The sequence below is a fragment of the Bombina bombina genome, chromosome 6 (genome assembly GCF_027579735.1).
Source record: "Bombina bombina isolate aBomBom1 chromosome 6, aBomBom1.pri, whole genome shotgun sequence".
NCBI classification, from domain to species: Eukaryota; Metazoa; Chordata; class Amphibia; order Anura; family Bombinatoridae; genus Bombina; species Bombina bombina.
In genome coordinates this window covers 325,266,739-325,285,342 of record NC_069504.1, presented here as the reverse complement: position 1 = coordinate 325,285,342, position 18,604 = coordinate 325,266,739, and the positions used below count along the sequence as shown (strand labels likewise).

Here is an 18,604-nt window from a genome sequence, read left to right as displayed (position 1 = left end):
TTTCTCTGGTATTCCAATAAACCATTTGAATAACTGCCTAAAGTGCATATACAATATGTTTGGGTCACTATAATTTCTTATGCTAACTATTGGTTAAACACAAGATAAGGATGAGTTTAATGACATTGTTGCAGGGTTTTCACATACCTTTATAAGGTAGTAATATCTAACCAGTGGAATTTTGCTGCATCATTAAAAATACACACAAATATATTTGTACCACTTTTTTACATGCTGTTCTAAGAGAGAGTAGTTGAAGTAGAGACCATTATAGAAAGAGAGAGGCTGAGAGAGATGGGGAGTTAGTGGGCGATGAAAAAAAAAATGAATCAGAGACCATCATGAGGAGAGAAGGGAGTGTGAGTGCAAGGGTTATGGAGCAAGTGGGGAGAGACAAGACTAGGGGGCATATTTATCAAGTTCCGTCTACAGACCGCTGCTCCATAACTTGTCCGCCTGCTCTGAGGCCGCGGACAGAAATCAACCCGATCGAATACGATCGCGTTGATTGAAACCCCCTACTAGCGACTGATTGGCCGCAAATCTGCACGGGGGCGGCATTGCACCAGCAGTTCACAAGAACTGCTGGTGCAATGATAAATGCCGACAGCATATGCTGTCGGCATTTATCGATGTGCGGTGTACATGATACGCTACTTCATATCATGTCCGCTCGCACATTGTTAAATATGCCCCTAGTTGTGAGTGAAGTTGGTATGTGGAGAAAAATGCACTACTCATAATTCAGGTTAAAAAAAAAAAACACATCTAAAACTGTAGCTAAAAAATACAATTAATACAAATGTTCCCGCTAGTCATATACAGAAAAAGGAGGAGCCACAACTACAATAGTTCCAAAGTAAGCATTCATTTAATGCCCACAAACAACCCAGCATACATATTGATCCTAGAGTAAACCATGGCAAAATACATAAAAGAGAAAAAAAATCATAATCTCATAAATGAGAAATTTAATTTAGCAGTCCAAAAAAAATTACTCTGTGGCCTGATACAAGATAATATGGGCTCCATTTATTAAAGCATGTGCCTTGTACAGCCACGCTTCCTGCTCATGCTCAACCAATTCCACAAGAGCAGGGCCTGTCAATCTTCCCGGTTGATCCTGACCAGAGTGATTTAAAGGGAAAGTCTACATTATTATTATTATATATTGTTTAAAAAAATAGATAATACCTTTATTACCCATTCCCCAGTTTTGCATAACCAACATGGTTATATTAATATACTTTTTACCTCTGTGATTACCTTGTATCTAAGCCTCTGCAGACTGCCCCCTTATTTCAGTTATTTTTACATAATTTTAGCCAATCAGTGCCCTCTCATAAGTAACTCAGGGAGCATGAGCACAATGTAATCTATATGGCACACATGAACTAATGCCCTCTAGCTGCGAAAAATGGTCAAATGCATTGAGATAAGAGGCAGCCTTCAAGGGCTTAGAAATTAGCCTACCTAGGGTTAGCTTTCAACTAATGCCAAGCAAACAATTCAAATTTGATCATAAAAGGAAATTGAAAAGTTGTTTAAAATTGCATGCCCTATCTGAATCATTAAAGTTTAATTTTGACTAGACTGCCCCTTTCACTCCTCCACCCTTAAGGTGGTGGAGAGTCTAATTAGCAACCGTCTTAAGACAGCAGCTTGTTAGCTAGCATTTCAGGGATGCTCGCTCAAGCTTGAAATGCTCAGACCCTAAAGCTGCATCGTCAGCTTCATAAATGGGGTGCATAGCGCTAATCTTTTTATATCTGTAAGTTTATCATTATTTTATAAAAATGATAAAATTGTAAGACAATTGAAAAACTATGAAAATGCTTCACAATAATAGCTATTGAATATATGAGTTAATTTAAAGGGACAGTCAACACCAGAATTGTTGTTGTTTAAAAAGATAGATAATCCCTTTATTAACCTTTCCCCAGTTTTGTATAACCAACACAGTTATAATAATACACTTTTTACCTCTGTGATTACCTTGTATCTAAGCCTCTGCAAACTGCCCCCTTATTTCAGGTCTTTTGACAGACTTGCATTTTATCCAATCAGTGCTGACACCTAGGTAACTCCACGTGCATGAGCTCAATATTATCTATATGACATACATGAACTAATGCACTCTAGTGTTGAAAAACTGTCATAATGTATTTAGATAAGAGGCGGCATTCAAGGTTTAAGAAATTAGTATAGAAGTCTACCTAGGTTTAGCTTTCAACTAAGAATACCAAGAGAACAAAGCAAAATTGGTGATAGAAGTAAATTGGAAAGTTGTTAAAAATGACATGCCCTATCTGAACCATGAACGTTTATTTTGGACTTGACTGTCCCTTTAAACTTTATTATAGCGTATTTTGCAACTATAAAATACCACCACACAGAGGACTCAAACTGCTTCTTAACCTCTCTACCTACTCAGAGGTAGCAAACTTAAAACACCTCAGACTTGTTTGTTTAGGGAGATTGGCAAACCAAACCATCAAGTAAAAGCAGGTTGTGGGGCTGCACAAATGCTACTTTGTGCATTTTTAAATTAGTACAGTGGATGGTGTCTTCTACACCCCAAATGTGGTCCATTCGGGGTGAGGAACCTTGCAGGGAACCTTGATTGCCTGTTTATAAATGGGGGCCAATATGTTAAAACTGTGGGGCATATTTATCAAAGTGTGAGCAGACATGATACGATGTAGCGTATCATGTCCGCTGCACATCGATAAATGCAGACAGCATACTCTGTCGGCATGTATCATTGCACAAGCAGTTCACCAGAATTTTATTCGGGTTGATTTCTGTCCGCCGCCTCAGAGCAGGCGGACAAGTTATGGAGCAGGGGTCTTTATAATAATTTGGCCCCTATGTATCAACATGATTACAAATATTTCCATATATACGAGAAATAAAAAAAGGGACAGTCAACACCAGAATTGTTGTTGTTTTAAAAGATAGATAATCCCTTAATTACCAATCCCCCAATTTTGCATAACCAACACAGTTATAATTATACACATTTTACCTCTGTAATTACCTTGTATTTAAGCCTCAGCAGTCTGCCCCCTTATTTTAGTTCTTTTGACAGACTTGCATTTTAGCCAATCTGAGCTGTCTCCATGGTAAATTCACGTGCATGAGCTCAAAGTTATCTATATGAAACACGTGAACTAATGCCTTCTAGTGGTGAAAAACTATCAAAATGCATTTAGATTAGAGGCGGCCTTCAAAGTCTAAGGCCCAGATTTGGAGTTTGGCGGTAGCCGTGAAAACCAGCGTTAGAGGCTCCTAACGCTGGTTTTAGGCTACCTCCGGTATTTGGAGTCACTCAAAAAAGGGTCTAACGCTCACTTTTCAGCCGCGACTTTTCCATACCGCAGATCCCCTTACGTCAATTGCGTATCCTATCTTTTCAATGGGATTTTTCTAACTCCGGTATTTAGAGTCGTGTCTGAAGTGAGCGTTAGAATTCTAACGACAAAACTCCAGCCGCAGAAAAAAGTCAGTAGTTAAGAGCTTTCTGGGCTAACGCCGGTTCATAAAGCTCTTAACTACTGTACTCTAAAGTACACTAACACCCATAAACTACCTATGTACCCCTAAACCGAGGCCCCCCCACATCGCCGCCACTCGATTAAATTTTTTAACCCCTAATCTGCTGACCGCCACCTACGTTATCCTTATGTACCCCTAATATGCTGCCCCTAACACCGCCGACCCCTATATTATATTTATTAACCCCTAACCTGCCCCCCACAATGTCGCAGCCAGCTACCTACCATAATTAACCCCTAATCTGCCGACCGCAAAGCGCCGCTACTTAAGTTATCCTTATGTACCCCTAATCTGCTGCCCCTAACACCGCCGACCCCTATATTATATTTATTAACCCCTAATCTGCCCCCCTCAACGTCGCCTCTACCTGCCTACACTTATTAACCCCTAATCTGCCGAGCGGACCGCACCGCTACTATAATAAAGTTATTAACCCCTAATCCACCTCACTAACCCTATAATAAATAGTATTAACCCTAATCTGCCCTCCCTAACATCGCCGACACCTAACTTCAATTATTAACCCCTAATATGCCGACCGGAGCTCACCGCTATTCTAATAAATGTATTAACCCCTAAAGCTAAGTCTAACCCTAACACTAACACCCCCCTAACTTAAATATAATTTAAATCTAACAAAATTAATTAACTCTTATTAAATAAATTATTCCTATTTAAAGCTAAATACTTACCTGTAAAATAAATCCTAATATAGCTACAATATAAATTATAATTATATTATAGATATTTTAGGATTAATATTTATTTTACAGGTAATTTTGTATTTATTTTAACCAGGTACAATAGCTATTAAATAGTTAAAAACTATTTAATAGCTAAAATAATTAAAATAATTACAAAATTACATGTAAAATAAATCCTAACCTAAGTTACAATTAAACCTAACACTATACTATCATTAAATTAATTAAATTAAATACCTACAATTACCTACAATTAAACCTAACACTACACTATCAATACATTAATTAAATACAATACCTACAAATAACTACAATGAAATAAACTAACTAAAGTACAAAAAATAAAAAAGAACTAAGTTACAAAAAATAAAAAAATATTTACAAACATAAGAAAAATATTACAACAATTTTAAACTAATTACACCTACTCTAAGCCCCCTAATAAAATAACAAAGACCCCCAAAATAAAAAATGCCCTACCCTATTCTAAATTACTAAAGTTCAAAGCTCTTTTACCTTACCAGCCCTGAACAGGGCCCTTTGCGGGGCATGCCCCAAGAAGTTCAGCTCTTTTGCCTGTAAAAAAAAACACATACAATACCCCCCCCAACATTACAACCCACCACCCACATACCCCTAATCTAACCCAAACCCCCCTTAAATAAACCTAACACTAAGCCCCTGAAGATCATCCTACCTTGTCTTCACCTCACCGGGTATCACCGATCGGTCCTGACGCCAAAATCTTCATTCAACCCAAGCGGGGGCTGGCGTTCCATCATCCGGTGGCTGAAGAGGTCCAGAAGAGGCTCCAAAGTCTTCATCCTATCCGGGAAGAAGAGTAGATCTGGTCCGGCAACCATCATCTTCCAAGCGGCATCTTCTATCTTCATCCGATGAGGACCGGCTCCATCCTGAAGAACTCCACCACGGACCCATCTTCATCCGGCGACGTCCAACTGAAGAATGATGGTTCCTTTAAGGGATGTCATCCAAGATGGCGTCCCTCGAATTCCGATTGGCTGATAGGATTCTATCAGCCAATCGGAATTAAGGTAGGAATATTCTGATTGGCTGATGGAATCAGCCAATCAGAATCAAGTTCAATCCGATTGGCTGATCCAATCAGCCAATCAGATTGAGCTTGCATTCTATTGGCTGATCGGAACAGCCAATAGAATGCGAGCTCAATCTGATTGGCTGATTAGATCAGCCAATCGGATTGAACTTGATTCTGATTGGCTGATTCCATCAGCCAATCAGAATATTCCTACCTTAATTCCGATTGGCTGATAGAATCCTATCAGCCAATCGGAATTCGAGGGACGCCATCTTGGATGATGTCCCTTATAGGCAAAAGAGCTGAACTTCTTGGGGCATGCCCCGCAAAGGGCCCTGTTCAGGGCTGGTAAGGTAAAAGAGCTTTGAACTTTAGTAATTTAGAATAGGGTAGGGCATTTTTTATTTTGGGGGTCTTTGTTATTTTATTAGGGGGCTTAGAGTAGGTGTAATTAGTTTAAAATTGTTCTAATATTTTTCTTATGTTTGTAAATATTTTTTTATTTTTTGTAACTTAGTTCTTTTTTAGTTTTTGTACTTTAGTTAGTTTATTTCATTGTAGTTATTTGTAGGTATTGTATTTAATTAATGTATTGATAGTGTAGTGTTAGGTTTAATTGTAGGTAATTGTAGGTATTTTATTTAATTAATTTAATGATAGTATAGTGTTAGGTTTAATTGTAACTTAGGTTAGGATTTATTTTACAGGTAATTTTGTAATTATTTTAACTATTTTAGCTATTAGTTCTTAACTATTTAATAGCTATTGTACCTGGTTAAAATAAATACAAAGTTACCTGTAAAATAAATATTAATCCTAAAATAGCTATAATATAATTATAATTTATATTGTAGCTATATTAGGATTTATTTTACAGGTAAGTATTTAGCTTTAAATAGGAATAATTTATTTAATAAGAGTTAATTAATTTCGTTAGATTTAAATTATATTTAAGTTAGGGGGGTGTTAGTGTTAGGGTTAGACTTAGCTTTAGGGGTTAATACATTTATTAGAATAGCGGTGAGCTCCGGTCGGCAGATTATGGGTTAAGAATTGAAGTTAGGTGTCGGTGATGTTAGGGAGGGCAGATTAGGGGTTAATACTATTTATTATAGGGTTAGTGAGGCGGATTAGGGTTTAATAACTTTATTATAGTAGCGGTGCGGTCCGCTCGGCAGATTAGGGGTTAATTATTGTAGGTAGCTGGCTGCGACATTTTGGGGGGCAGGTTAGGGGTTAATAAATATAATATAGGGGTCGGCGGTGTTAGGGGTAGCAGATTAGGGGTACATAAGGATAATGTAAGTAGCGGCGGTTTACGGAGCGGCAGATTAGGGGTTAAAAATAATATGCAGGGGTCAGCGATAGCGGGGGCGGCAGATTAGGGGTTAATAAGTGTAAGGCTAGGGGTGTTTAGACTCGGGGTACATGTTAGAGTGTTAGGTGCAGACGTAGGAAGTGTTTCCCCATAGCAAACAATGGGGCTGCGTTAGGAGCTGAACGCGGCTTTTTTGCAGGTGTTAGGTTTTTTTTCAGCTCAAACAGCCCCATTGTTTCCTATGGGGGAATCGTGCACGAGCACGTTTTTGAGGCTGGCCGCGTCCGTAAGCAACTCTGGTATCGAGAGTTGAAGCTGCGTTAAATATGCTCCATGCTCCTTTTTTGGAGCCTAACGCAGCCTTTATGTGGACTCTCAATACCAGAGTTATTTTTATGGTGCGGCCAGAAAAAAGCCAGCGTTAGCTACGCGGGTCCTTACCGACAAAACTCTAAATCTAGCCGTAAGAAATTAGCATATGAACCTCCTAGGTTTAGCTTTCAACTAAGAATACCAAGAGAACAAAGCAAAATTGGTGATAAAAGTAAATTGGAAAGTTGTTTAAAATTACATGCCCTATTTGAAACATGAATTTTTTTTTTTGACTTGACTGTCCCTTTAAAATTTCATTGTAGAGTTTTTATATTGTACATAATGAATTTTTAAACTTAAGATTGTAAGAAAAAAAAGATTTCCATAATTGATACTGGAGATAGAGTGATGTACCAAAAGTTTAATAGTGTAAATCTATTATGAGGAAATGTAATAATTATAAATAAGCATTAAAGGGATACTAAACCCAATGTTTTCCTTTCATGATTCAGACAGAGCATGCAATTTTAAGCAACATTCTAATTTACTCCTATTATCAATTTTCTTCATTCTCTTGCTATCTTTATTTAAATAGCAGGAATGCAAAGCTTAGAAACCGGACCAGCATCTGGGTAGCGCTTGCTGAATGGTGGATAAATGTTGCCACCAATAAGGAAGCGCTCTCCAGGGTGCTGGACATAAAATTGGCTGCCTCCTAAGCTTTACATACCTGCTTTTAGATAGCAAGAGAACGAAGCAAAATTGATAATAGGAGTAAATTAGACAGTTGCTTAAAATTACATGATCTGTCTGAATCAGTAAAGAAAAAAAGATTGGGTTTAGTATCCCTTTAATTGCTGGATGATATAATTAACTTTGCTTACAATAAAAAAGTAATTTCATTTTAAAGGGACAGTCTACACCTGAATATTTATTGTTTTAAAAGATATATAATCCCTTTATTACTAAATCCCTAGTTCTGCATAACCAACACAGTAATATTAATACACTTTTTACCTCTGTGATTAACTTGTATCTAAGCCTCTGCAAACTGCCCCTTATTTCAGTTCTTTTGACAGACTTGCATTTTAGCCAATCAGTGCTGGCTCCTAGGAACTCAATGTGCGTGAGCACAGTGTTATCTATAGGAAACACATGAACTAACACCTTCTTGTGGTGGAACTTTTAAAATGCCCTGAGATGAGAGGCGGCCTTCAAGGGCTAAGAAATTAGCATATGAACCTCCTAGGTTTAGCTTTCAACTAAGAATACCAAGAGAACAAAGCAAAATTGGTGATAGATGAAAATTGTTTAAAATTACATGACCTATCTCAATAATGACAGTTTGTTTTAGACTAGTTGTCCCTTTTAATAAAAAAAGAAAAAGTAAAAGAAGGCAATTGTGAAAATCATTGCAACAGAAATGAATTAAATTATTATATGGTAGGATTTGAATTTAATTAAAGTTTCAGTCGCTCCAATATTAAAAATAAAAGGTATTCCATTTATCAAGCAGTGGAAGCTATTTTGGAGCCCTTGTTAGTTCATCTGACTGCAAATTTATAACATCACCAACTCAGAGGTGGTGGAGTTAAAACACTGCATCGTGGTGATTGACAAGATCCTGTGTGAGAGCAGAGAGCAGCAGAAGGATTTTCTTGTGCAATGTAAAATGTGATCATGGGTGAACAGGTTCTCTTGTCCTTCTGTGATTTGATAAATGGAGTCCAATATATTATTCATTCATCAATAAATACATCTCAAAGCTAGGGAGGTTGATTTCATGAGCATGTAGTGAATACTACTTGTCCATTTTTTATTGCACAATATCACGGTCTCGTTAACGTATTCTCCTGTAGACTTCAATGTAGCACGAAAAGTAGAAAAAAATACTAACGCCCAACAAGTCACATAAAAAACCTGATTGCATTTTCTTGTGTGCTAACCTGACATATTAATTTTTAGAATTCTAATATTCTTCACATATTTCTATATGTATCTGATGTTTATTTAGTACAATATGATATTTATATAAATATATATACAACTATATGTTTAGGAATAGATATTTATAAATACTTTGAATATATTCCCCTATGTGAAGAACATTGAAATGGGAAATATTTACATTTAAAATATAGTCAAACACTTCATTAAATATGAATATTGTATAAATATGATTTTACATGTTTTAAGCTATTTGACTGCAAAGGGCTCCAATGCACTTATATATTTCTATATATGTATACATATGTATTTGTTTTTATATGTGTAAATATGTCTGTAAATATATATACACATAAAAATACATAAATACAGCTAACAGATATAACATATATATATATATATATATATATATATATATATATATATATATATATATATAAATATTTAGATATGCATATGTATGTATATCTGTTAAAGCCCTTTGCGGTTTTTTTTTTGTTTTTTTCTAAAACCTGAGACCTCATATTTTTGAGCCCTGATCACTTTTTATTGCATTTTTTTCCCATAATTTCTATTAGATAGTGTTAAGAGTATAACTGTACTTTTAAATGTAATTTTGATGCATTTTGTGCAACAATTTATAACAGCTAACCAAAGCGCTGTCGTGCAATCCCGACGCGCGTTAAATTTAATTGCACGTGAGCGAATGCGCTTACTTTCAACTTGTAATTCTTGCTCTACTTCAGATGTGTGCATGCAGCCGTGATAAATCTGGTATCACTAGCGAGCAACTGTTATCGTGCCAATTGTTTTTATTGGGTTGAATGTCTGCATACCTGAAAAGCATTAGCTTAGAGGTACTTATTTTAACCTATAGGATATGATTAGCTGCATGCCCAGAACAGACAACTGACAAAATAGTGAATTCTGCAAAAGGGGAGCTATTAACAGAATGCTGTAACTGAATGAATCATTAGGTAAACTAAGAGCAGACCTATGCTATTGATACTATGAACAGTAGAAAAACAGGCATTCACTGTAGTAATGTAAAAGCCTTAAAACTCTAATAAGGACATTATTAACGTAATATATCAAGAGGTAAATACCCATATACTCTAAAATGAGAAAAGGGAATGGGAGCTTGATAAACATAGTTTGTTATAAAGCACTCTTTCAAATGAGTTGTATAATCCAACTGTTATCAGATCTACTATAAATAAAATCATGTGCAGGCATTGGATGTCCCAGCAAAAACAATACAAATGTTCCAATAATGCTAAAACATTTCCTAAATATAACAGAGTTTATTAAAATCGTTTTTGCAGTGAAGATAACAAGTCTAATTTTCCATAAGATGCATTAAAAAGCAATTCCTTTGCTTTGTTATAGTTCTTATTGCAACCTAGCAATTCACCAATGTGATTACCTGTCATCTTCCAATGGTGAATGAAATTATGACTATTATTGTGAGACTACAGCACAGTGTGAAAGGCAAAGCAGTATATTGTCCTATTATTGTACAAAACTTTATTACTATATTTCTGCTTTGACTTCTCTAGCTTTAACTGATTGACATATATGCACTATATTCTCTCTACAATAATGTATAAAGTATTTTAGTTTACTAACAGTCTTTAATAATGGGTTCACTGGCACCCACATTTTTTTTCTGAAGACCTCATTTCAGTTTATTAAACATCTAATTAAACTTTATTGGTTTTAGGCTTCCACATTTTTAAAGCATTCACTTATGTAAGTTAGGCCATCAAATAAAGTATGCAATATAACTAGGTCATCGGGTTTTATTATGCTTGGATAGGGTAAAAAATAAAAAAATATATTAAAAGAATAGACTTTACTCAGTCTTTTCATTGGGGATTCCACAGACCTACATGTCGTAAGTGATACTTGACCAATACAACAGAAAAACATGATGGCTAATTAATACAGGGCTATAATGAGTTTAAAATTCATGATTTTCACATAATCATAAACATTATTAACAGAAGAGGCTGTGTGCAATTTAAAAAAATCATATAATTGTAATATTTTTTTTAAATGTCCAGAAATGAATATTTTAATGTTCCAGTTTCAGTGTATGATTTTCAATTTCATTCTAAAAGTTTGATTTGAACTATAATTTTATTTTTATGTTTAATTAAAACAAAAAGGAAAGATTGATGTGAACTGATTGCACCCAAAAAAATCAATGTTGTCAAAAACAGCATGCAAACAGTTAAGAATTGCTTTTAGAAATTTTCTGGATAGTTAAGACTGCAGAATCAGATATACTGTATATGCAAAAGCATGCAAATATCTGTGTAGAGATTTTCTGATGGAATGGAATGCCTTTAGTTAATGTTTCAAGCCAACGTATCTGGCATGTTTTCACTGTGCAAAATAAGAAGAAAACATTACAAAACCATTTTATTTTAATTGATAGGAATGGTATAAAATGTGAAAGCCAATATGAACAGTTTTGCTTGGGTGAGATTGAGTTACTGGAGTAAAAGTTTGCTTTACTGTCTCTTCTACGTCCTTGTTTTTTTTTTTTGTTTGTTTGTTTTTTGTTTTTTAAATAAACATAAACATCTAACAAGCAGATTGTGCTTTCAAAGAGGTAGATTATATGCCAGATGTATTACCTGTCTTCCCCAAATCTCCCATTGTAGCCAATTAATGAAAATTTGAGATACATTTTGTGATGAATGGCTTGGTGCTATGGTATCTGAAAACTTTTAATCACACATTTGGCTTTTGTAGTCAATATCATTGATTATAATTAATATTTTGGCTTATGATCTGCAGATTTATGACATGATGCTAGTACGTCATGGTTTCATGCTAATTGGAAGCCCTCTAGGAGGAAAAACGTCTGCCCTTAAAGTACTTGCAGGGGTTCTAGGAGACTTGGCAACAAAAGGAATGATGGATGAACATGGAGTGGAATATATTTTCATCAACCCCAAGGCTATTACTATTGGCCAGCTGTATGGCAGATATGACCCCTTTTCACATGAGTGGGCTGATGGTAAGTGATTGAAAAATAAAATAGTTATAACAATTATGATAAAATACAAATAGTTATGACAATTACAATGTAAGATACATGATATATATATATATATATATATATATATGTGTGTGTGTATATATATATATATATATATATATATGTGTGTGTGTGTGTGTGTGTGTGTGTATATATATATATATATATATATATATATAGACTCTTATATGCTTGGTAAATAATTAAATAATTTGGTAAAGGCTCACACAGCTTCGCTTATTACTGTCTAGGTGCTGTAATTGGTATTTACAGCCAAGCGTGATTGAATAGCTAGCTGTGATAGCAATCTGAAATATCTCTCAACCTTGGTACTTAGGGAGACAGTGTTACAAATTGCCTGTCCTTTACAGAAATGACAAAAGTGAAGGCAGTTTAGAGCCTTGTCTCTGTCCAAATGCAGCCTTGGTATTAACTTATTCAAAGCTTACAGGGAAATGGTTGCAAATGATTTAGAAATAAGCACATGTAGTTGTTATGCATGTCTTTTATCTAAACACTGAATCTGTCTATCAGTTGATATATTGATGACCATATATATATAATATGACATTTTGGATATGGTGGTTGCATAGTCACCTGCCTTTCTGTAGTTCTTAGAAACCTTTAAAATTATTTGCCCTGCTTCTCTACATTTGCATTTAGTAAACTATTCTACTGCTTTAAAATAAAACAGTGCAGATTTTTCTTTGTTTTTCTGCAAAAGAAGAAGTAAAATGTAATCTGCTGCAAAACACCTCCTAATCTCCTTCAGGACTATGTGTGGCCTCTTGGGTTCCAATGAGCATGTCCATTGGAATTCAAGAATTTCTGTAAAATGGTTACCACAAGTCTCTAGACTGGGATCAGTCTTTAAAGGTTCCCGTTTTGGTTATCCAACGGAATAGCTTATGTAGGAGAAGACACATTTGGATGCATTGCTTTGTTCCTTAGATATTTAGCTGTTCTGTTTTTCCCGTCCTTTACTGTGTGATATCTAGATGGCTCCAGATCTTTTTTAGTTTAGCTTAAAGTGTGCTTTATTATGTTTTATGATCTGGACACTGAACCCAATTTTTTTCTTTTGTGATTCAGATAGAGCATGCAATTTTAAGCAACTTTCTAATTTACTCCTACTATCAAATTTTCTTCAGTCTCTTTGTATCTTTATTTGAAAAGCAAGAATGTAAGTTTAGATGCCGGCCCATTTTTGGTGAACAACCTGATTGGACAGCACCAATAAACAAGTGCTCTCCAGGGTTCTTAACCAACAATTGGCTGGCTCCTTAGCTTAGATGCCTTCTTTTTCAAATAAAGATAGCAAGAGAACAAAGAAAAATTGATAATAGGAGTAAATTAGAAAGTTGCTTAAAATTGCATGCTCTATCTGAATCACGAAAGAAAAAAATTGGGTTCAGTGTCCCTTTAAGCTTTATTTCTGGGGTGAAAGATCTCAGTGTACATTTACCTTTTACCAGTCTATAAAGTAGAGGTTAAAGAACTGATTTTTGTGTGTGTGCATATTATCATATTGCCAGAGAGGGTCAGCCACATATGCTGCTTGTGCACGTGCAGCAGCATCCTGAGCAAATCCAGTCAGCATCAAATGCTGTAATTTACCTCTCTTACATCTGTAGAACTCTTTGTCTTGCCGGCTGTATAGTTAAGTACAATAGCTAGTGACAGATAGGAATTTTGCAGAATTATATATGGTGTTTATTTTCCAGGAATTTTTAGAGAAGTTCATGTTGCTTTAGCTGCATCTGTGGAGACAGGAACTCTATTAAGGCTTATATTTACAATAATTCCAGAGCTGACAGGGACATGAAACCACCAAAATGAATTTCATGATTCAGATAGAGCATGCAATTTTAAACACCTTTCCAATTTAATTCTATTATCAAATATGCTTCATTCTCTTGGAATCCTTTTCTGAAGGAGCTAGCTGATCATATTGGGTGAGCCAATAACAAGAGGAATATATGTGCAGCTACCAATCAGCAGCTAGCTCCTAGTAGTGCATTGCTGCTTCTGAGCCTACCTAGGTATGTTTTTTAACAAAGGATACTAAGAAACCAAAGCAAATTAAATGATAAAAATAAATAGAAGGCTGTTTAAAATTACAAGTTCTTTCTGAATCATTAAAATTTAATTTTGACTTTCTGTCTCTTGAACTTACTGAGGACAACAGTTCAATTTTGATGTAGTGTTTGAACCACTGGCATAATTTCTTAGAGGCTGCCATAGACTAAATGTGGACCTTCCTTTGCAGGTACTGTAATTCAAGTGATGTGAGGGTTCTCATGACTTTTCAGTAAGGATTTTGTATTTTAACAAAAGTTCTTGTTCCTGGAATTCAATAAACACAATACTTTGTCTTAAAATATGCATCTCCTGATTTGTTAAATAAGTCCTTTGTCACATTAAAAACAGTCTTCTGTTTAGTAGAATGCACATGCATGAGTACAGAGCTTTAGTGATCTAGATTTAATATATATATATTTTTTTTAATAAGTTGCTCTTGCACAGACCGCTGAAAAAGAGGTTATTTTATAAGATGTATTACATATCAATAGATACAATTATCATTATGACTTTATGTGATTTCTAAAGAGAATAAAACACTTCAATTGAGTACTTTACTCTATTTAAGTAAATTAGTTGTAATGACTTTTTAATCCATATTTTGCACTTGTTACATGAAAGTAAAAATGAATGACTCAGAGCATGTAATTTAAAATACTTTTAAATACACATCTGTTATAAAATTTACTTATTATGTCATCCTTTATTGAAATGCATATGCACATATCCTAAGCAGCCACTACCCAATATCATAATTGGGAATCTATCCACTCGCATATTTATAAATGGAGGCCTAACAAAATGTATTTTGCTCAAATGTCAGTGCTCTATGAGGAGTTATCCTTCAGCTACTCATTCTTCAATCATCTGTAAAAAAAAAAAAAAAAACTACCAGTCAACATCACTAAAATAATTATATTAATTTGAAGTCTTGTTGTGATTATTAGGGTTTATGGGTTCAGGAAAATAGTTGAGAGCTTATTTTGCAAGGTTTTGGACTTCATGGTAGGTTAGATATTATGAGACCTTGGTTGAACAATTATTCAGGGTAACTATTTATCTGTTTATGCATGTGCCATTCCTTGACTATTTCCCAGATTCATGTTTAGGGTAGTTTTGTAACTACCCTCTACATATCCAAGCACAACTAAACATAAATTGCCAAAAGCATCATGAAGAGTATAGTTAGGAAGGATAGGTCTCCAAAAGGTTATAGTAGTTTCCACCCAGTTAAAGAGGTCACATGATGATATATACACACCAGTTCCAAATATAATGGCAAATGATGGTTAAATAAATTGATCTACTTTAAGTATTAGTCTAAATTTCTAAATACAGGTGGCCCTCGGTTTACAACGGTTCAATTTGCACTGTTTCAGAATAACAACCTTTTTTTCAGTCATGTGACTGCTATTGAAAAGCATTGAGAAGCAGTGCATTGATTAAAATAGCCAGTAGGTGGAGCTGTCCGCTTGTGTTGCAGCAAAGATATGCAAGCCAAGCAAGCTGAAATTAACCAGTTTAACCAGACCTGAGCTATCGAGCAGCTTGCAAAGGAACAAGATCTTCCTGTCTATAAATCAGTCCAGATTGGAATGCATAGAAAGAACTGTTTGCAGAAAAATGCAAGTAAAGTCTGTGTTGTGTGATTATTTTATTAGGTTTATAATGCTGTTTTAGCAAATGTTTTTGTTCATTTAACTTAGTTTATTTATATATTCTGTGTTGTGTGATTATTTTATTTGGTTTATAATGCTATTAAGCATTTAAAGTCTTCATTTCAAAGCTTTAAAAATAATGTATGAACCTAACTCAATCACTTCCCATTGATTTACATTATAAACTCGGTTTCAATTTACAACGGTTTCGATTTACAACCATTCCTTCTGGAACCTAACCCCGGCGTAAACTGAGGGCTACCTGTATATACCTTTGTTTTGTGGCTAAATATGCCATGACTTTATATTTGTTTGCTTGGTTAAAATGGTATTAATGACAATTTTGCTAACTTACATGATGCAATTATTAAAATGTGTTTGCATAAACAACAGCAATCATCCAACAAAAGAAAAAATAATAATAATAATCTTATTAAAACATTGAAATCCCCTCTTTAATAATCACTCTACTGCTAATCCAAACAAATAATGATTTTGTTAATATAATATTAAATCAGTTTGAACCAAATGTATTGAAATTTTTGAGTAGAAATTTGTTTCTTATCTTAATTTGCTTTGAAAATGATTATGATAATTTATCAATTGTGGACTTAGCTTTATTAAATAATATAGTATTATAACTGGCATAGTTCCACAACGGCTTGCTTTTCTCTAACATTTTCTGTTGGCATATGTAAAAGGCATATTTTATTGTATATTTAGAAAATGCCAGCATATTCTGCAGTACTGTATGATCAAAACATAATAAAAAACAAAATGAAACAAAAAAAAGTGATATAAAAGGGTTCCAGGGCCCTGTCTAAAGACCGCTGCTTCATAACTCGTGTTTCCGGTGAGCCTGAAGGCTCGCCAGAAACACGGTGCATCAAGCTCCATACGGCGCTTGATAAATATGCCCCTAAGAGTGCTAAAGTGTATCACTTGTCTTCCTTTTTTGTAAACATTAATAAGAGTTTTAATGTCCCTCATACTTGGTGCATTAGAGCCTAAAACTGGCACCTGAACATCTTCATGAGAATTATTTTTGGCCATGTTCACTAACAGGAACATACAATGTAGCTCTTTCTTTCTGTCCTTGAGAATAACTGGTTCTGTGTTTCCATATATTTCTAAACTGATAGACATGTTTAAAGCTGCATGATATTATTATTTCATTTGTATTATATTGTATTGCACGTTGTATAATAATCAACATTAGCTTCCCTTCACTGTCACCATTCATTAGAGCTATTTAATCATCTTTAATTCAATCTGTCATCACCCTAGTCACTAATAAGTGCCCTGACCAGATTTATCCATTTGGAACTCTACTCATTACCTTTTGATTTTTTGTGTCACTCCCTTCATTGTGTCCCAATATAATCGTACATTTAGTCCAAGTTAAATATCATATTCCCTAGTAATATTGTTCTTTTTATTATCTGAAATCTCAGCTCTCTTCCCCTTAAAGAGACATGAAACCTCAAATTTACTTTATATTATAAAATTAGCTTTATTCTCTTGGTATCCAGTCAGGCTTTGCGGCTCCTTCAACAAAGGAAAACAAGAGATTGAAGCAAATATAACAATATAAGTACATTCAAAAGGTGTTTAAAATTTCATGCTCTGTCTGAATTATTAAATTTAAATTTTGAATTTACTGTTCTTTTATAGGGACAGTAAAGTCAAAATTGAACTTTCATGATTCAGATAGGGCATGTCATTTTAAATAACTTTTCAATTCACTTCTATTATCAAATTTGCTTGGTTCTCTTGGTATTCTTAGTTAAAAGCTAAACCTTGGTAGGCTCATGTGCAAATGTCTAAGCCCTTGAAGACCGCCTCTTATCGCAATGCATTTGACAGTTTTCCACAGCTAGAGGGTGTTAGTTTGTGTCTGAAATATAGATAACACTGTGCTCACGCATGATGAGTAACTTATAAAAGGACAGTGATTGGCTAAAATGCAAGTCTATCAAAAGAACTGAAATAAGGGGGCAGTCTGCAGAGGCTTAGATACAAGGTAATCACTGAGGTAAAAAGTGTATTAATATAATTGTGTTTGGTTATGCAAAACTGGGGAATGGGTATTAAAGGTATTATCTATCTTTTTAAACAATAAAAATTCTGGAGTAGACTGTCCCTTTAACTCTGCCAGTAATACACATTCCCCCCCTTTAACCCTAATTACTACAGTGCTATCTTATACTACTTGCCCCATAATACCCCTATTTTCTTTTACAATCTGTCCAACATTGTTGTTACATTCAGATTCTGAATTACAACTTAAAGTCTAACTTTTACAGTAGTCTATTTAATCTCTAATTAAATACTGTGACCTAGATTTGGAGTTTGGCGTTAGCCGTGAAAACCAGCGTTAGAGGCTCCTAACGCTGGTTTTAGGCTACCGCCGGTATTTGGAGTCACTCAAAATAGGGTCTAACGCTCACTTTTCAGCCGCGACTTTTCCATACCGCAGATCCCCTTACGTCAATTGCGTATCCTATCTTTTCAATGGGATTTTTCTAACTCCGGTATTTAGAGTCGTTTCTGAAGTGAGCGTTAGACATCTAACGACAAAACTCCAGCTGCAGGAAAAAAGTCAGTAGTTAAGAGCTTTCTGGGCTAACGCCGGTTTCTAAAGCTCTTAACTACTGTACTCTAAAGTACACTAACACCCATAAACTACCTATGTACCCCTAAACCGAGGTCCCCCCCACATCGCCGACACTCGAATAAATTTTTTTAACCCCTAATCTGCCGACCGCCACCTACGTTATCCTTATGTACCCCTAATCTGCTCCCCCTAACACCGCCGACCCCTATATTATATTTATTAACCCCTAATCTGCCCCCCTCAACGTCGCCTCCATCTGCCTACACTTATTAACCCCTAATCTGCCGACCGCAAAG

The 18,604-nt window shown here is 35.1% G+C and overlaps 1 protein-coding gene across 1 annotated transcript in view; it reads left to right on the top strand.

The window, feature by feature from the left end:
* Positions 1 to 18,604, top strand: part of LOC128664413 (dynein axonemal heavy chain 3-like) — a 2,586,207-nt gene that overhangs the window by 998,269 nt on the left and 1,569,334 nt on the right. The window contains exon 36 of the mRNA XM_053719244.1: positions 11,708 to 11,930. Coding sequence (XP_053575219.1) covers positions 11,708 to 11,930 — 223 coding nt within the window. The remainder of the gene's footprint in view (positions 1 to 11,707; positions 11,931 to 18,604) is intronic.